Raw genomic sequence first — 21133 nt, 5'->3', positions numbered from 1 at the left:
CCCTCAAATTGCCGTCCCTATCCTTCAGATAAAACACAACATTGCGGCAGGAAGATTCACTGCCATCAGCTACAGAAATAGTTGTATATCTGCCGGTAGATTTCAGCTTCAACTTGTTGGATAACTTCTCAGACACAAGTGGCAAATTTGCCCCGGAGTCAAACATTACCGTGGCGTGGCAGGTGCCGCCGCCAGGTGCTACAACAGGAACTAACTGAAGTAAGAAGGTACAGGGGCTGGGTGCAGAACTTGACTTGTAGACTGTATTCACACCAGCACTAGCCTCATGGAGTAACCTTGAATGGTATCTGTCACAATTATTGGTACCACAAACACCAAGCTTATCCGATTTATTACACTTGTCAGCAGTATGGCCGTCACACAAGCAGAGTTCACATAACTTCTTCTGCTGAACAACTTTCTTTCGGTCAACCACATCCATCTTCTTAAACGTGAGGCAACGGAAAATCGGGTGTTTCTCCTTGCAGTTCTCCACAGGACATGCACTGTTCCACTTGGAAGCCTTGTCCTTCCCAGCCTTTCCATTCTTATTGTCGCTGCGGCCAGATACTTGCGCGGCGGCAGCTCTGTCACGATTTCTCTTGCCGGCGCCACTGTCATAGGACATATCACCGGCCAACATGGCACCCCTGGTCCTCTCCAGCAGTTCTACAATCTTCGGGATGTTTGGTTGGTTCATGCTACCTAGCTCCATCATAATTTTGTCTCTCAAATTTTCAGGGCACTTGTCTTTAAAAATATGAATAAGAGTTAGGTGGTTGTAATCCTTAGCTGCAGAACCAACGATGGCTTCTACCTCCTGCATCATGCTCTTGAAGGTAGCAATTGCGCTAACCACGTCCACAGGTTTATCCACAGGTTTCATCTTGTTCAACTTAGTTAAAATCCTCATGAACCGGCGAGTGTTTGATAAAAACATCTGATCAAGAAACGCCCATTGTTCATTATGATCTCTAATCGCTGACACTTGCTTGCGTAGTTCCGGGTTGGTTATCACCTTCTCCATACACAACATCAGACTTAACCTCTGGTCAGCAAATCCATAACCAGAACATAGATCTTTAAAGACCTGTTTAAAGTTTGGGTAATCCGTGTCAGTACCGTCGAACGACGGCAACAAACTGTTGTCCCAGCGCCCATACTGCGGGTTGGAACTCCGAATATCCACGGCAGACATACTTCTGGAGAGCATGGCAGGTGTCCCACTCTCATCCAGATTAGATGAACGACGTTCCATCTCTCTAAGCCTTCGGTACATATCACGTACTTCTTGGCGCAACTCCACGGAAATTTTAAGCACTCCCATGTCCATCTTCACCTTCTCAATGACGTCGAGGTTCCTGGCGACAGTGCTTGACCTCGCGTCATCTGAATCATTGTCAAGCCAGTACAGAATTTTTGTACACTGCTCCAACGACGCATAAACTTTATCTGCAACAGTTTTCTGCTCACTAGCTTCATCCAAATCACGCTTAAACTCGCGCAGCTCACTAGTCTCCACGGCAGGTTTTAGACTTTTTATTAGGTCAGATTGGTCCTTGACCTCACTAAAAATGTCACGAATTGATTTTACAGTCACATTTTCACATGAACTAAAACTTTGGCAGGCTTTTAGATTGTCATAAAACACTTTTAACTGTTCATCAAAAACTTCTAGCCTTTCACTGCCAATAGCGATAGCTCGCTCAATTTTCTGCTTTTTGGTTAGTGGCATATTGATTCACTAGGTACTTATTTCACAGAAAAATTGTCACAGTTTATTGCATCAATAATTCACTGGATGCTATTGATCTCTTGATGAATGCTAACGCCTATTCATCAGATACTTTGAAATTGTCTCAACCATGACACTTTGGTTGAGCTTGACTTCCGAATTAGCGGGAAGTTCACGAGATCAGTTGGCGAACATACAAACCCCCAATACCAGGAACCATCAAGTTTCAACAGCAGGTTTGAATATAGATTTATTGATGAAATTATTTCAAAGACCTGAAATTACAATATCAATTAGTTCATAATTCCAGTTATTTATAACCACGTAATCTTATTTGCTTTTTAAAAATCATTTTTCTCTACGGCAAAAAATCTTTGGAAACTTTGGCTTTAAAGGAAAATTATTTGGTTTAATAAATCATTGTTAAATGCAACAATAAGGCACATAAAAATTACTAAAACATATATTAATCATAATTAAGTTTCATGCTTAGCTGGCTAAAGCCTTTTTAAAACTACATATAATCGTCCTATACACCATACTTCTTAATAAAATTAACAAATTCTACCTGAAGCTCTTATGGTTTCAAATCCCTGATATACTAGGGTCGTTCACACACAATGAGACCAATGATAGGCCCAATTTTGTTCTCCGAAATCTTCACACTCTCATATCTCATTCAAAAGTAAGAACGTGCGCACCAAAATAAACAAACAATCCATGCCGCGCCACATTATGAAGGGAAAGCCATAAAAAGACGACATTTGCGCTTAGTTTTAGAATAATGATAAGGAATTAATTTCGCACTTGATAAACACAAAGCTTCCTCGAAAAGAGGTTAAGACAAAAATATATTGCTCTTCTGCAATTTATTTAGGTTTTAGGCCATTTCAGGGGGAAAAGAGGGGGGGAAGGAGGGAGAGTGCAACACTATTTTATATTTTTACTAGCGGCTTCGCCCCTAGCCTCTAGGGGCTTCGCCCTATATAGTTTTGGGAAGTCAACCCTCCTTAATAGAAATATTCAAAAAATTATTCTTTGTTTAATTACTCTGTGGTAAAATTAAACCCAGGTTGTGCCTTTAAGCACAAAAATTTTAATTTGTACAAATTAAACCCAGGTTGTTTGCCGTATACACAAAAATTTCAATTCGTAAAAATCAGACCTAGGTTGTTCGCATACACAAAAATTAAAATTAAAAATAAAATATTTTGATTTTTTTTTCGTGGGGGGGGGGGGATTCATGGGGGCTTCGCCCAATGTTGCAGTGGGGTTTTCCAACCCCAATTACTGGTTTTTGTTTTTAAAAAATTAAAAAAAAAATTTTGGAAGTGGGGATTTTTTGTTATTTTTTGGGGGGTTGGGGTGTCCCACCCCCCAAGAAAATAGCTTAAAACCACCATAGGACCAGTAGGTATATTCCCAGAAGGGTAGAGCCCAATTTGATCAGCAGTTACTGAGATTTTACAAAAAAAATGTAAAAAAAAAATTTGGGGGGTTGTTTTTTTTTATTTTTGGGGGGGTTGGGGGTGTCCCACCCCCCAAGAAAATAGCCTAAAACCACCACAGGACCAGTAGGTATATTCCCTGAAGAGTAGAATCCGATCGGTTCAGTGGTTACCGAGATCTTAAGGGACAGAAAGACAGACGGACAGACAGACGGACAGACGGACAGACGGACAGACATCAAGCTACTTTGTATTATAGATTACCTTATATTTTAGGAGATGATGACTTTACAGCATCAGTATTCACAGATATGCAGTATATCTATGATATTGATGCCCTCTGTTTACACAAATATCAACAAAATGAAACTGTTTTAGCAACAACAAGGCACTTTTAGCTTATTATTTACATATCATAGAGTTGCTACTTTATAAAACAAAAGTCCTTCTGTCAACAACTTCAAGGGGAAAACTAATTTAAACTAATTTTCTCGGCTGCTATTTAAGATAGATATTAAAGTAATATATATAGAGCGATAAATAGTATATGTAACAATCACCCCTTTTCAAAGGCCTTCTACTAACTTAGGGTTGGGTCTTTCAGATCAGCTGAATCTTTCAAAAATGTAAATACAACCAGGTGCTGGCAAAAGAACAAAAGGCAAATTGTAAACTAATGTTAACACAAGGACGCCCAAGCTTTTTACTTTGTATTGGGGTAAAATTAGGGGTTCTATACAATCAAGGAGAGTAATCAAACGTATTTAAAAAAAACTTGAGGGGTGTAAAATAAGAGATTCAAAGTCTAAAGGGGTAAACACCCCTTAACCCTGTACTTGGACGTCTATGTATGACCTTTAATGATTTCTGTATTTTTTCCTAGTTAATTTCGTTTTTGTATTGTTTAAATACTGTTCATTTGTTGAAAAATATTTTGAAAATTATCTATTGATCTCATATTACTTACAATAACCTAATAGTTTAAAATAAGGACATAGTTAATTTGCCACCACCTCAGGGAGAGCTCAACCCTTTACGGAAAAATAATTGAAAACAACGTAAATTAAGGCAAAAAATAAATTTGGGAACATCTGCAACATATTAGTTTTATATTTGTTGCTAGGTGTCACTAAACACTTAATAACTATGATTTACAAGAAAGTATTTACATCATTAGGAAAAATGTCTTGTTAATCACAAATAACTAGGTTTAAAAATACAGTAGTGTAAATCGGAATAGATGATTATGAATATAATTTTATAGTCAGGATCCTAGTTGTGAGTAATTGATAATAGCAGTTTTAAATACTTTTTTTAAGTTTAGACAGAAATGACAATTTTTCACAAAAATTGTCCCTTTCTTTTTCAAAAAGCAGAAGAAAGCATTAAACAGCTGAATTTAGAAAGCAAAGTTTAGTAAAATTATTTTTGTCTGCTGAGCTTTAGGTCTTTGCCTTTGGAAATCAAATAGTAAGCTCTTTATACATCTATACTATAAATTTATTAGATATATAACCGATTTTGTTTTCGGCTGACTAATATCTACTCTTAAACTCACCTTGTCCATCTGTAATGCTCTAGATGAAATATATTTATCCATGCTTTGAGTAAAAATAGACTGCTGAAATTATGTGTGAAAATTCATATGACAACAGATCTATAGTATAGATGTATATACAGACAACTACCTCCCTTCATTTTTCAAAGACCTCTTTCGTCTGCTTCTAAATAATTTTCTGCTACTTAGCTGTGTTAATATAAGTGAATAAAGGTAGTATTATAAGCGATACCATTGGTTGATTTTCAACGACCCAATAGGAAGGTTGCACAAGACGATTGCGATGGGGAGATACAGTTATTTAACCCTTTCTCCCTTTAGTGTTTTACTCTAATCATATGACAACCGATCATCTATTCTAATTCTTACAATCTTGTCTCATATTTTTATTGCAAAAACAAACGACAGAGTATAATATAGTTATTTCTCGCATCGTATTATAAACAACTCTCTGCGGATATAGAAAGTAAAATTACAAGATTAAAACCAGTAATTTTAGCCCCGAGGTGCCGAAGGTACGGGCTAAAAAAACTGGTTTTAATCTTATTATTGTACATTTTTTATATTCATAGAAAGCTGGATATAAATACGATGCTAGACATAGTTTTTTCGTAAGGATAAGAACCGGATCCTATCCACCGGATTCGAATGAATACGAGAAAAGTTTTTATAGGTGTTAGGGTTATACTAAAATCTAGACTATTTTATATGCTAAAAGATAAAACTTTAGATTCATAGTTGCCAAAAGCGCAGAGGTAAGAATTCCTTTTTTTTTATTTAGTAAGATTACAAGTTGAAAGTTTTTAGTAAAAGAATTATGAATTTATCAAAATTACAAATAAGCAAGCAAAGCCACTTTGTAATTAACTTTGTCTGTCCGCCAGTTCGTCTGTATTGCTATGAAGGAAATTTAATTCTTGGTGATTATTCCCTGTTCTAATGAGCATTTATAATATAACTTAATTGGTCCGTCGGTCTGTAGGTCAAGCTTAAAAAGACAGAGAAACTTATTTTTTGGAAGGTTTTGTGTTTTTTAAAAATATTTTTTATTCTTTCTTTTTTATAAAACATCTTCTCTTTAACTCACTTTGTCCGGTTTTTTTTATGCTATGCTGTTTTTGGATAGAACCTATTAAAAGTGTCTGACTCTGATTATGACGTAAAAAAAATTAGCCAATGAGAGGCCAATATAAATTTTACTATTAGTCAATTACAGTGTATACTGGCCTCTCATTGGATATTTTTTTACGTCATAATCAGAGTCAGACACTTTCACTAGGTTCTTTGGATGGATGCTGTGAGTATTGGTGCAAAAAATATGACGTAACAAAAAAAATTAGCCAATGAGAGTCCACTACCATTGCCGCCAGTGGTCAATAACGGCCGCTCATTGGCTAATTTTTTTTGTTACGTCATATTTTTTGCACCAATACTCACAGCATCTTTGGATGTTGTCATAATTTTTTTTTTAGGATTCCAAGCTGCAATTGAGATTTGGAATAGCAATTAATATTGCATTAATTATTGCAATGTTCTTCTTAGGTGAGATCCATATATTTAAGAATTTGTGTCAATTTCTTTCCCCTCGAAAGTGATACCTTTTATTTCTTAAATAAATGGAAAATAAGAAGTCTTCGTTTCCTTTTTCATTGCTTTAAGACAGGTAAGGTTAGGTTGTATTGGGTCGCAGCCACAAAAGGTTAGTGCACCGCAGGTATAGACCCTGCAAGGTTAGGACCCCTCATTCCTATTTTTAATTTATTACAGTGCTCGACAAGCACTTTGAGGAAAAGCCCTTTCGAAAAATTTTAAACAGATTTATTCTAAATTACACAATTTATATAAAATTATATAATTATTTCAGCGGTCAAAATTTGATTTTGATTTGTTATTTTCAGGTACTGACTTAGATTTTAAAATAATATTGTCCTACATAAAACGACCTATTGGACCTGTTATAGGAATATGTTCTCAGTTCATTGGTAAGTTTGGAAAAATGAATCAAGACTATCTGGATATTGTGAAATTTGTGTTGTCAATCTAAACTGATTATATAATCTTCAGATATTGGTCAATATGTTCCTCCAAGGTCGGGGGAGTTGATCTACATAATCCACGTATTCTATATCCATTTTTGAAAAGTACTTAACAAACAATGTTGCTTCATTTTCGTTTAATTAATTTTATCTTCACTCTAGTGCACATTTTTGCTTCATTTGTTTAAAATATTTCTAAATTGGTTAAAGACTATGGGAGATTTTGAAAAAATTATAAATGCTGAAAATTAACCAATAATATGCAGTAATACAAACATCAAACAGATAAATGTTTATATTAGGATATAAAAGTTGGAAGTAATTTTAATGTTAGTGGGAGATTTGAAATCTGCATCAGATTTTCAGGATTTTTCTTTATCTAAAAGCGGAAATACAATTTAAGTTAATTAATTTTGACCAATAGGATAGGTGGATTAGAAACTACCAGAGCTCTAATTAGGTGAATGATGTATGACACTTAAGCTTCTACAATCAGAGCGCAGATAGTTTTCAATCCACCAATCACAGATGTCAAAATTAATTAACTTAAATTGTATTTCCGCTTTTAGATAAATAATTATAAAAATCCTTAAAATTTGATGCAGATTTCAAATATCCCCCTGATATTAAAATTCCTTCTAACTTATATATTATAGTATATATTATATAACCATCAGTAAGATAGGTTTTGAACTTTAAATCAAAAGTTTAATTCATCTGTATCTTACTCATAATTTTGTCATTTTTAGGAATGCCTATAGCCTCATATGTGATTGGTTATTTACTTTTAAGGTAAATTTTTATTTTTTGCTCGGTTTTTAATCTTTAAGTCGTCAAGGTCTTCCAAATTTTCAAGATGTAAAATCAATAAATTCAAAAGTCTGACCTACACTTGTCAGAAATACTAGGGTACAAGGCACTTTTACAACTAGCAAAGATACAGTCACTTTGTTTTTTGGCAATATGGTTTTATGTATAATTGTGAATTTGAGAAAATTGTATATTTTTTACTGACATAATCGGAATATTTTTTAAAACAACATTAGCTATTGGATTTTATTTTTAGAGACCAACCATTTGAAAGATTTGGCCTCCTTCTGATTGGTTGTAGTCCTGGTGGTACTTCGTCCAACTTCTGGACAGCTTTCTTTAAAGGTAGGTATTGAAAGCGCTGAAAAGTGTCATGTGTGACGTCATAAGAATACGTCTAAAAAGGAGGGATGAGAAAGGTGGGAAAATTCTAGATGCAATTTCCTTATTGGAGGGGACAAGTTCAGTCCTTCAAAATAGGTACAAACAACGACAGGTCCTATAAGAATCATCTCTGTAAACATCATAGAAATTCTGTTACTTATATAATTAAATATTTAGGTGATCTAAATTTGTCAGTGACAATGACCTTCTGCAGTTCTGTGGCAAGCTTTGGATTGTCTACCTTTTGGATTTGGGCTCTAGGATCTGTAAGTTTATTAGACCTCCTTTCATTTAAGCTTTATATTGAAGGGATTCAGGGATATTACAACGGCAATGATTTGATGTACACCAATTATGATGATTTACAACCTAACGTCTCCATGTCTTCATGAATTAATGAACCCTATGATATTAACAAGGGTGGCCAGCCACATTCATAAGAGCTAAGATCGACAAGTATGACATGAAACATGAAATAATTGTATTGTGACATTTTGATGTAGAATCTACGTGGATATTATGACGGGAAAAATCATTTATTGGTCAGTTTGTTCAACCAGTAAAAGAGAAGGGGATGGGGTAAAGGTGGTGGATGGGGTGGGGGCTCGTTATTTTATCCAGCTACAAGTCTCCCTTTATTGGGGTCCAAGTAATAATGAATACATTTCAATAATAATAAGATTTAAATTGTATTTATTTTTATTGAGGAAGCTATAACAAAGCTTCTTGTTAAAATTCATAACCCTCACTTCCTTTTATTCATTTAAAAACATTAAATATATTTCTTTTATAAACAAGGATGACAACGTATATAAAAGCGAATCTCAATAAATAAAAAATGTAGAGTTGATCATAGAAATACTTTGCTTATGCAATGTACCTTATTGTCCTAGGAATTAATATTCTATAATTCAAGTAAATTATTACAGAATAAAAAGAAAATTCTTGTAAAAATCAACATTTTTAAAATGAAGATGAAGTTCCTATGCTTTCCAAATTGTTGTAGCAATCATCCTATAAGTTTTAAAATCGATAGAACAATTATTTCATGTCTAAATGAACAAGAAGAACTATCTTTTACAGATGTACAAGCTATCTGTTACAGACCGACCGACAAAATCATACAAAAGCTTCACTTTTAATAAATATGTCTAAAGATGTCCATTACATGTTTTTAATAGAATCTTTAATTTTTTAGCAAATATTGACTGGTGAGAGTGATATAGCCAGCAAGATTCCTTACCTCAGAATATTTGCTGCAATTCTAAGGTAAACATTATATTTTGGGACATAAGTAGGATTCCTTGAAAAGCATAAGAGAACTATTCTAGTCTACCTCGTGACCATAGCTCTGTAACGCAAGATTCAGCAACCAACTCTTTAATTGTAAAACCTTTGTATGGACGTCTTAACTATGCATTGTGATAAGTTGTGCCTGTTTATGTAAAAAGGCATTCCCCATTTTCTTCCAATTCATGTCACGCGCCTGATGTAGAAGCATTTTATATCATTTTTAATGTGTCTAGTATGACGTAGTCCAGTAGCGCATAGTTTTGACGATTGTATTCAGTGGGTGTCGAGGTATCCTCCATCATAATAGATTAAACCAGCGTGTCGGAGCCGTTTAGTTTTGATAAGGCTCCGGCTCCGGCTCCTACCTTAAAATTAAAATATCTATTTTTGGTCATTATTGAATTTGATAAAATAAAATAAATAATATAAAATATTTTGCTTTTATTTGATTAAAGCTGTATAAAAGTAGAAGGATGTGTGTCTATTTGTTAAGTAACAATAGTTTTTCAGTTTATTATATGGAAATAGACCGTTGCCAAATTATAATATTACTTTAAAAAATCTGAAGCCGGAGCCGTTTTTAACGAAAAATAAGGCTCCGGCTCCACAAAAATGTTGCTGCTTCCGGCTCCGGCTCCGAAACGTTGGATTAAACCCTCTAGTGACCTATAAAAGGTTCAATATAAAGAGCGCCATATTGGATTAGCGAAATCTTTTGGTGCAGAGAGACATCCTGTTACTTCAAATCAGAATAATTTTTGTTTTATAGTTTAGTGTTACCCATTGCACTTGGGATGTTCTTCAAATACAAGAAACCTGAAATTGCTGAAAAGTAAGATTCAATTTTGTACAATTAACTTAGTCAATGTGCTTACGTTCCATCATTTAATTCTTGGGCATGATATATTTATCTTTAAAAGCAAAGCTGTTCTATAATTAGAAACTATGTAAAGGATAGCTCTTATAGGTAATTTTGGCATAAAAATCTATTTCTTGTAACAGTTAAAAGTTAGAAAGTGTAGAAACGGTATAATTGTTCCCAAAAGTCTTTAATTTTAAACATGCTAATTTTTTACTTTATATACAATAATTTCATCTGATTTTTGGAACAATGCTGATAATATTTAGGCAAACAAATCTTGCAACAAATTTACATAGAATTTTGTTTAGACTTGTAAATTATTGCTTATTACATTCTGAAACTTTAAAAGTGGTAATGTTCGTTTGTCCTACCATCTGATTTCAGAGTTTCGCCTTCATGCATGTTGCCTTCCTAGTTTTGAAATGAGTGGTTAATTTAAAATATTATATTTATAAATTATTAAAACAGTTTAGGTTTGTAAATATTTTCTTTATTCATAATTGATGAATTTTCTTTTATTTAGAATTAGAAAATTTACACGGCCTATCTTCCTAATTTTCATCATAGGTATAAAAGTGGTCTTATTAATTGTCCTAGAAAATCTTTATATGTGTCTTGATGTGGTTTTAAGCTATTTTGACCTCCTGCTCCTTCCCCTAGAGGCTAAAGCAAAGCAACTAGTCATTTATATAAATTATCTTCTCGAGCACTCCCTCCCTCTTCAACCTTTTTGGAAATAAATTTAAAATAAGGGGGGTGGTACTGCAGCGGCGTCCAAGCTTTTTATTTTGGGGGGGGAGTAATTCGTTTTTTGGGGGGGGTAAAATGGCGCAAATTTTTTTTACCCCCCCCAAAATTTTTACCCCGGGGGTGAAATTTGCTTGGGGGGGGGTAATTACCCCCCTGAAATCTGTTGGCAGGGGTAAATTTAGTTTCCCCCCCCCAAAATTTACCCCCGGGGTAAAATTTTTGGGGGGGGTAATTTAAATTTTATTAAATATATAGTATTAAAAATGCAGGGTAGGGGTAAATTTTAAATGGGGGGGGGGGGGGGGGTAAAATGAAAAAATGAAATATAATCGTTTGGGGGGGGGGGGGGTTAATCGCCCCATTACCCCCCCCCCTTGGACGCCTATGGGTGGTAGTTTTTAGTTTATTTTATAGGGTTAGGTTATATTGGGTACTTTGTACCGCGGCGTTAGTGAGCATATCACACCAATCCCCCCCCCCCTATCCCTTAATTTCTGGGGTTGGGAAATGTCCCCTTAAATGTGTACGTGCATGTCTCTTAAAAATCATTATTAATAGACCACTTTTATTTGTTTAGTCTCTGTTTGCTTTGGAATTTATATCAACAGGAATTTAAAAAATTAATATTTAATTTTTTTTGAAAATTAATTATCCTTATAATAAAGTAACAGGATGTTTGTCTGTGTGTTTGTGTGTGTGTTTGTATGTTTGTACCGAAGGATCTCGCTAACCGCTGAACCGATCGGGTTCTCCTTAACAGGGTAGATTCTCATATGTCCCTGGAAGGTTTATAACTATTTTGGGGGATGGTACCACCACCCTCCCCAGAGAAATTATTTTTTTTTAAAGTTCAACGAAAAATATACGTCAAACGTAAAATAGCCATATTTTAGATATAAAAAAAAACATTTAAAGTGCCACTAGAGGCCTCTAGGGGCGTAGCCGCTAGTATCACATATTTCATACAGTGCAGTGTTACATACCAGGGATCTATAGGGATAAGACAATGAACGATAAGTTGATATCTATAATACAAAGTTGAACGATGTCTGTCTGTCTGTCTATCCGTCTGTCTGTCTGTCCGTCCGTTTGTCTGTCCGTCCCTTAAGATCTCGGATTCTACTCTTCAGGGAATATACCTACTGGTCCTGTGGTGGTTTTAGGCTATTTTCTTGGGGGGTGGGACACCCCCAACCCCCCAAAAAACAAAAAATCCCCCCCATTTTTTTTCTTTCTTTTTGTTGAAGATTTCCTTGGTCCTTTTTACGTATTTCGCTAAAGATTTTTTTTATCACCTCTTGGGGAAAAGCCCTTAGAGGCTATGGGCGAAGCCGCTAGTACATCTCAAATAGTGATATACAAAATTATCCCTTCTATAGATTATAGTTAGTAGTTTAAAAGTTTGGACCTCAACTAAATAAACCAACCAATCAAAATTCAATGAAAGTCCCAAAAGCCATAAAGCCAACAAACAAGAAAACGTAATTAGACTTTGGTGACTATTTTAAATGGAGGGGGTAAAATGAAAAAAAAATTGGGGGGGGGGGGGGTTATCCCCACTTTACCCCCCCTTGGACGTCTATGGACTATAGTGCAATAAAAACAGCCCATTGTCCCTTTCCTTCTTGATTACATCTATACAAATTTCACCGTAAAAAAAACTATATTTCTTCAAATTTTTCCTAAAAGATGGAAGCAAAATTGTTTTCTTTTGGTCAATCGTATTATGAGATTTAATACTATGTGATTTAATATAAACAAGGAATGTTCTTCTGCTAAAATGTTTAATTTGGATGAGTTATCGTAATAGATATATGAGATACATGGATGTATTGTCAGGGGTAAAAATTAATCGTCAATTTAGCTTGCTAATATGGACCTCATTTAATAATCAGGCGTTCATCCAATAAGAGGTGATGGGATTGGGTAAATGGGGTGGATGGGGGGTATCGTTTTCATAGCCAGCTGCGAGCATCACTTTATTAGAGTACATAAAAGTATTTAGATATCGATTGTTATTGTGTTTGACCATTTAGTGTAATTTATCCATTTTTAAATTTTGAATGATAGAGCCTTCTTTTCTCTTGTTGGAGTTAATCATGCACTGTGCGCTGTTCTCCTATCTGCGGCTGGATTCTCTGTCGGGGCTCTTGCAGCTTTGTAAGTATACTTAATTATCCAATCACGCGTAGGAGTTAATTATGCTCTGTGCGCTGTTCTCCTATCTGCAGCTGGATTCTCTGTCGGGGCTCTTGCAGCTTTGTAAGTATAAATACTTAATCACCCAATCACGCGTAAGAGTTAATTATGCTCTGTGAGCTGTTCTCCTATCTGCAGCTGGATTCTCTGTCGGGGCTCTTGCAGCTTTGTAAGTATACTTAATTAACCAATCACGCGTAGGAGTTAACTAAGCTCTGTGTGTGCTATTCTCCTATCTGCAGCTGGATTCTCTGTCGGGGCTCTTGCAGCTTTGTAAGTATACTTAGGATTAATTAACCAATCACGCGTAGAATTCAGGCCCTGAATTACCAAGATTCTTATTTTTCTCGACATAATTTGCCCAATACCATCTTCATTTTGACACCTTACAATTCTTTTAATATTAATTTCTGGGAGGCATTTTGTTTCAAAAACTCCTTAATAAAACAGCCTAAACTAGGAAAGTTCTCTACATACATGTGGGGTGTAGTAGAAACTTTAGTTTATTTTCAATATTAAGCTGTCAATTTTAAAATTTTGTTTCCAGGGATCTAAATGGACAATTATTACAATGAACGATAAATTAATGTACATCCACAATGATGATAAACAAACCTACAAGAAAATTTTATAGTACGATGTTTTATAATTGAAAACATTTTTTTTTAGTTTTGGAAAACTAAACAAAGATCAAATAATTGCTGTGTCTATAGAAACTGCTATACAAAATTATTTTTATTTTAGTTTTGGAAGACTAAACAAAGATCAAATAATTGCTGTGTCTATAGAAACTGCTATACAAAATTATTTTTATTTTAGTTTTGGAAGACTAAACAAAGATCAAATAATTGCTGTGTCTATAGAAACTGCTATACAAAATTATTTTTATTTTAGTTTTGGAAAACTAAACAAAGATCAAATAATTGCTGTGTCTATAGAAACTGCTATACAAAATTATTTTTATTTTAGTTTTGGAAAACTAAACAAAGATCAAATAATTGCTGTGTCTATAGAAACTGCTATACAAAATTATTTTTATTTTAGTTTTGGAAGACTAAACAAAGATCAAATAATTGCTGTGTCTATAGAAACTGCTATACAAAATTATTTTTATTTTAGTTTTGGAAGACTAAACAAAGATCAAATAATTGCTGTGTCTATAGAAACTGCTATACAAAATTATTTTTATTTTAGTTTTGGAAAACTAAACAAAGATCAAATAATTGCTGTGTCTATAGAAACTGCTATACAAAATTATTTTTATTTTAGTTTTGGAAGACTAAACAAAGATCAAATAATTGCTGTGTCTATAGAAACTGCTATACAAAATTATTTTTATTTTAGTTTTGGAAAACTAAACAAAGATCAAATAATTGCTGTGTCTATAGAAACTGCTATACAAAATTATTTTTATTTTAGTTTTGGAAAACTAAACAAAGATCAAATAATTGCTGTGTCTATAGAAACTGCTATACAAAATTATTTTTATTTTAGTTTTGGAAGACTAAACAAAGATCAAATAATTGCTGTGTCTATAGAAACTGCTATACAAAATTATTTTTATTTTAGTTTTGGAAGACTAAACAAAGATCAAATAATTGCTGTGTCTATAGAAACTGCTATACAAAATTATTTTTATTTTAGTTTTGGAAAACTAAACAAAGATCAAATAATTGCTGTGTCTATAGAAACTGCTATACAAAATTATTTTTATTTTAGTTTTGGAAGACTAAACAAAGATCAAATAATTGCTGTGTCTATAGAAACTGCTATACAAAATTATTTTTATTTTAGTTTTGGAAGACTAAACAAAGATCAAATAATTGCTGTGTCTATAGAAACTGCTATACAAAATTATTTTTATTTTAGTTTTGGAAGACTAAACAAAGATCAAATAATTGCTGTGTCTATAGAAACTGCTATACAAAATTATTTTTATTTTAGTTTTGGAAGACTAAACAAAGATCAAATAATTGCTGTGTCTATAGAAACTGCTATACAAAATTATTTTTATTTTAGTTTTGGAAGACTAAACAAAGATCAAATAATTGCTGTGTCTATAGAAACTGCTATACAAAATTATTTTTATTTTAGTTTTGGAAGACTAAACAAAGATCAAATAATTGCTGTGTCTATAGAAACTGCTATACAAAATTATTTTTATTTTAGTTTTGGAAGACTAAACAAAGATCAAATAATTGCTGTGTCTATAGAAACTGCTATACAAAATTATTTTTATTTTAGTTTTGGAAGACTAAACAAAGATCAAATAATTGCTGTGTCTATAGAAACTGCTATACAAAATTATTTTTATTTTAGTTTTGGAAGACTAAACAAAGATCAAATAATTGCTGTGTCTATAGAAACTGCTATACAAAATTATTTTTATTTTAGTTTTGGAAGACTAAACAAAGATCAAATAATTGCTGTGTCTATAGAAACTGCTATACAAAATTATTTTTATTTTAGTTTTGGAAGACTAAACAAAGATCAAATAATTGCTGTGTCTATAGAAACTGCTATACAAAATTATTTTTATTTTAGTTTTGGAAGACTAAACAAAGATCAAATAATTGCTGTGTCTATAGAAACTGCTATACAAAATTATTTTTATTTTAGTTTTGGAAGACTAAACAAAGATCAAATAATTGCTGTGTCTATAGAAACTGCTATACAAAATCCTTCAGGTATCTTTCAATTTTCAAATATTATTATTCAGAAAATATTTTAGTGTAGATTTTGTTGGTTATAGTTATAGTTATTTATCGCATCTTTCCCCGGATATTAAAATATAAACAAGGATGACAACATCCATAGGTAAGTAGCGAAGCACAAAAAATCATACATTTAAAGATTTAAAGTGTATTTATTAAAATCAAGAATAGATTTTTTGGAGAAAATAAACAGATATTTTGTAAATTTAAGTTATGTTAGGTTATATTGGTTTAACCTACCTAAAAAAGAAACACACAAAAAAAAGTAAACCCCATTTAATTCAATTTACTTCAAAATAAGGCGGGTAGGTCTCTTTGCTCGAATAGATACTTTATGGGAAACCGCAGAACAAAAGTTTTGCATAGTTGTATGAAATATTAAGAGAGGCGCCTGAAGCAGTAAGTGAAGTTGTTACACCCCACTCTCTCTCTCTCTCTCCTTAGTTCTGATATCCCAGCAGAGCAGATATAATATTTAGAATATCTGAACCTATCTGCCTCATACAAGAATAGATTAGATGTAACTAGATTTAGCATAGTCTCTCTCTCTTTTTCTCTAGCTCTATTTTCCAGGGAGGGAAGGGACATTGGACTGTAAATAACACTTTACACGAGGTTTTTAAATACGTTCTCTCTCATTCGTTTGCTTGAAATCTGGATTGCTTAGATCAAACCAGCAGTGTCAAAAGATCTTTTTTGTTTAAATACCTTTTTTTATCATAAAATGTGAGAAACAGCTTTTTTTATATATAAGGCGAAAAAAGTAACACTGAGGAAAATTTTATTGTCTTAGGTATGTTCTAAACTTATAGATAATCAACTTTCATTTTTTTCTAAATCGGTCATTTAAAGCATTAAATTAATTTTGCAAGTTATTATTGCAAATAACTTGCAAATATGATTTCGGCGGATTTTCTAATTTACATAGGCGTTTTCTATATATATTCCTCTTTCCAAAAATACCTCTCTTGTCAAGATTGGATAAAAAAATCTTTATGGTCGAGATTCCATAACTGTGATTAGTTTTGTCTATCTTTTTTAGAATTAGTCTTAGGACTGTTTTAGACTATTTTACTGTCAACTACCTTCCCCTTCCAAAAAAGAGCCCCTAGATGCAACATGACATGTCTGTCCTACCACTAAGATCTCGTAAACGAATGGACTGATCGTTCCTTAACCCTTACAGATCGGGCCCCAATTCCCACCTTAATAGATCGGGGGGGGGGGGGTCATATTGACCCCCCCCCTCTATCTCAGCTTCTGTTACAGATAAAGACGTAAAATTTTTTTCTGGTGGTTCATGTGTATTTTTAGAGAAAATTACTTTTTCTAGTCATAGCGGCCAGACCGCTCCTTAGCCGCTTTTTAGCGGCCAGCCGCTAAATTTTAAAACAGCTGTAGAGCGGCCAATTTTGCAGCTAGGATGACCAAATTTTATGACGAACTTTTATTTTTCATAACAAAAAAATTACTTTTTCTGATCATCGCCGAAAAACGGCAAATAACGGAAACCGCCATTTTCGGCGGTTACGGCGGTAAAACGGCGGTTGGCGGCGCCAATTAATATTTTTATCTGTTTATTGTTCCTCAAGAATTTACCAAAAAAAATTTTAGGTCTCTAGCTGCAATAGAAGCCATGATATTCAGGATATATGTCTGTAGTAAAAGCCGGACAAAAATCGGTCATAAAGTCGGTCAGGGTGCGGTCAAACGGTCATAACACCACTTTTCTCATAAGGTCATTGATATCTTAGTATTCACCAAAAAAAATATAGGTTTCTACCTTATACACAAAAGTATTTAGAATTTTTTAAAATTTTGGTGCTACCCAACCGACTTTGACCGGACACCACGACCGACACAGACCAGATATCCTAATAAAATCAACTCTTGCCGACGCATAATTACTAAACTTAAAAAGTCATGAAGTCACAGCTCTCCATCTTACCTACAAAAAAAATGACATTGAAAAAACTAGAGGGGGGGGGTCAATATGACCCCCCCCCCCCCGATCTGTAAGGGTTAAATTATAGTATTACAGAAAGTTTAGGGTAGGTTTTGAGCTATTTTTAATATGTTATTCTATTTAGCTGCTTTTGATGTAATGCAGACTACAATACCCTCTCCCTACAGGAACACAGTAATAGTGTCTGACTGATTATGACGTAACAAAAAAAATTAGCCAATGAGAGGCCGTTATTGACCAATGGTAAAATTTATAGTGGCCTCTCATTGGCTAATTTTTTTTGTTACGTCATAATCAGTCAGACACTATTACTGTGTTCTCCCTACAGTGATATGGGAAGTGTATATATCAGGAAGGTTTTGGGCTATTTTTAATATTTTTATTCTGTCTAACTGCTTTTGTTGTAATGCAAACTACAATACCCTCTCCCTACAGTGATATGGGGACTCGGGGAGTTTACCTGTCACGAAGGTTTTGGGCTATTTTTAATAGTTTATTCTGTTTAGCTGCTTTTGTAGTAATGCAGGCTACAATACCCTCTCCTTATAGTGATATAAAATTGTACATATCGGGAAGGTTTTGGGCTATTTTTAATATTTTATTCTGTTTAGCTGCTTTTGTTGTAATGCAGACTACAATACCCTCTCCCTACAGTGATATGGGAAGTGTACCTGTCATTTCATACATGGCGTTTGCTACAGGTATCTATAATACAAAGTAGCTTGATGTCTGTCCGTCTGTCCCTTAAGATCTCGGTAACCACTGAACCGATCGAATTCTACTCTTCAGGGAATATACCTACTGGTCCTGTGGTGGTTTTAGGCTATTTTTTTGGGGGGTGGGACACCCCCACCCCCCCAAAAATAAAAAAACCACCCCCCAAAATTTTTATTTTTACATTTTTTTGTAAAATCTCAGTAACTGCTGATCAAATTGGGCTTTACCCTTCTGGGAATATACCTACTGGTCCTCTGGTGGTTTTAAGCTATTTTCTTGGGGGGTGGGACACCCCAACCCCCCCAAAAATAAAAAAATTCAAAATTTTCCAAAAATTTTTGTAAACAAAAACCAGTAATTGGGGTGGGGGAACCCTACTGCAACATGGGGCGAAGCCCCCATGAATCCCCCCCCAAAAAATAAATTTTTTAATTTTTGTGTATGCGAACAACCTAGGTTTAATTTTTACGAATTGAAATTTTTTTGTACAAATGAAAAATTTGTGCATAAAGCGCACAACCTGGGTTTAATTTTACCACAGAGTAATTAAACAAAGAATATTTTTTTTTAATATTTCTATTAAGGAGGGTTGACTTCCCATAACTTTATATGGCGAAGCCTCTAGAGGCTAGGGGCGAAGCCGCTAGTGTATCTAAATAATAAGAAGGGGTCTAAAGGGATAATACAATGGCCGAAAAATTGATGTATATCTTCAATGATTATACGTAAAATTAGCCCTTCTCTGTAGATTAAAATTAGTGGTTTAAACATTTGGGCACTCATCTGAATGAACCAACCTATCAAAATTCAATGCAAGTCCCCAAAGTTGTTGATAAAATAAATAAAAACGTTAATGTTGAACTTTAAGGACTATAGTAATAAAGAGCCCAATGCCCCCTTACTGAGGTATAGGATATATTTATCTTCTCTATTTTAGAAATTTTTATTGGAAAGCAAAAGGTGTTGATTAAATAGCTAGTATAATTGAAATAGGTCTACCTATAATTATATATACATATTAACTTTTTAAAAATGTGTGCGACATCTTGTATAATCATTTTGTTTTAGGTCCACCTATGTTGCTAGCCTTGTTGATCTTTAAATTGGTGGAATTTATCAGGTAATGGATTTTTTAATTTCCAGGGCTCGGCAGCCGCAGGAAAAGGCTTAGGGAAATCAACCATTTATATTTAAAAATAGGCTAAAACTCTATCTGACCCAAATATGACAATACCTCTTATCAATTTTTTTCAAAGCATTCAAAAGTGTATAAATATAAAGCTTCGTCGCTGCTGTCGAGCCCTGAAATTTTCTATTCATCTCACTTACTTACATAAAAGTAACAGGAGATCTGTGTGTGTAGCAAAGGATCTCGCTAACTGATGAACCGATATAAAAGACAAATGACCCTCCTTTTTTTTATTTTCAAAACTAAAATCAAAAGGGGAGGGTCGAGTGCCCACTCCCACTTCTTTACCAAAGTGTTCAAACAACAAAATATTAATCCAAAAGGGCTATCAAGGACACAATATAACCTATTACCCCGCCCCCCCCCCCTTTTTATAAAAATAAAAAGGGGGTGGGAAGAGGGTACTATGTGTTATAGCACTCAAAATAGTCTTATCCTATTTTTTGTTTTGCAGGAGTAGACAGAAGGGCAGTAAAGAGAGTGACCCATCCCTGGATCCTGCAACAGATGCCAATGGTATCAAGCTGGCAGCACAGACAAATAAACAACAAACCTACGGGGCTTCAGATAATAAAGGCTTTCAAAGTTAATAAATAATCTAGAGTTAACTATATCTCAATAAAACAAATTTAGTTATTGTAGGATATATTATCTAAAGAAAAAATATCTAATCATCTATCTTTTCCACAAGTTAAATGTAGCATTAGCTTTTATTTTTTTTTTGTATAATCACACAAATATGAATATTTTTCTATTGAATATTTTTACGTGTGGAAAAGTTCGATGTAAATAGTAATATTGCATAGTATAATAGGCAGCTTTCCAGACCAGACCAGGCTAACAAAGCTTGTTTTAATTTAATGATTTTAATTTCAATATTCGTGGAAAATTGTCTATAATACGATGCTATACATGATTTTTCAGTATGGAAATACTGGAAAACAATTTCCTCAGATAATAAAATCCTGTTCTACACTACGCCATAGTCTCAAAATAAAAAGTATTTATGAAAATTTATTCAATAATACCTATCCAGTAAATTAATATTTGTTAGTAAGATAAAAAGCCAAAGTTATTTTCATAACGAAATTTGCTATTGTTGATATTTTTATAAATCAGTATTATTATTCTTATAACATGATCTTGTATGCTTTAAATATATATTATTGTAAATAAAATTAATGTGATTTTTTTTTACTTCTATAAATTTTTGTGTACATACATACAATCGACGTTGTGGTGGTGATTGGTTCGAATCTTGACCCAAACTGCCTCAAGCCAAAGACGTAAAAAATCTACCTACTACTACTGTAAAACGCGTGACATCAATAGTTAGACTAGGGGTAATACCTTCTCCTAAAAATAAACGCAACTAATTACCGTACAAAACATTAATTAATTATAGACAAAAGTCGTGCAATAAAGGTGTTGGTTGTCTGCAAGGGCGTAGATGCAAGTGCCCTACTGTGAAA

At 33.7% G+C, this 21133-nt stretch overlaps 1 protein-coding gene across 1 annotated transcript in view; it reads left to right on the top strand.

Moving 5' to 3' along the window:
• Window positions 1-20844, top strand: part of LOC145323186 (hepatic sodium/bile acid cotransporter-like) — a 28391-nt gene extending 7547 nt beyond the window's left edge. The window contains exons 4-19 of the mRNA XM_080165593.1: window positions 3460-3571; window positions 5472-5496; window positions 6214-6283; window positions 6640-6723; window positions 7527-7569; window positions 7844-7932; window positions 8149-8237; window positions 9170-9240; window positions 10034-10096; window positions 10650-10693; window positions 11454-11484; window positions 12947-13036; window positions 15695-15762; window positions 18367-18456; window positions 19541-19592; window positions 20116-20844. Of these exons, the coding sequence (XP_080021719.1) occupies window positions 3460-3571; window positions 5472-5496; window positions 6214-6283; window positions 6640-6723; window positions 7527-7569; window positions 7844-7932; window positions 8149-8237; window positions 9170-9240; window positions 10034-10096; window positions 10650-10693; window positions 11454-11484; window positions 12947-13036; window positions 15695-15762; window positions 18367-18456; window positions 19541-19592; window positions 20116-20251 (1157 nt within the window). The 3' untranslated portion in view covers window positions 20252-20844. The remainder of the gene's footprint in view (window positions 1-3459; window positions 3572-5471; window positions 5497-6213; window positions 6284-6639; window positions 6724-7526; window positions 7570-7843; window positions 7933-8148; window positions 8238-9169; window positions 9241-10033; window positions 10097-10649; window positions 10694-11453; window positions 11485-12946; window positions 13037-15694; window positions 15763-18366; window positions 18457-19540; window positions 19593-20115) is intronic.
• The last annotated feature ends 289 nt before the right edge of the window (window positions 20845-21133 follow it).

The sequence above is a fragment of the Acartia tonsa genome, chromosome 6 (genome assembly GCF_053477335.1).
Source record: "Acartia tonsa isolate MP-2025a chromosome 6, ASM5347733v1, whole genome shotgun sequence".
Lineage (NCBI taxonomy): Eukaryota > Metazoa > Arthropoda > Copepoda > Calanoida > Acartiidae > Acartia > Acartia tonsa.
The sequence above is the reverse complement of the archived record's forward strand: the minus strand, read 5'-3'. Positions and strand labels throughout refer to the sequence as shown.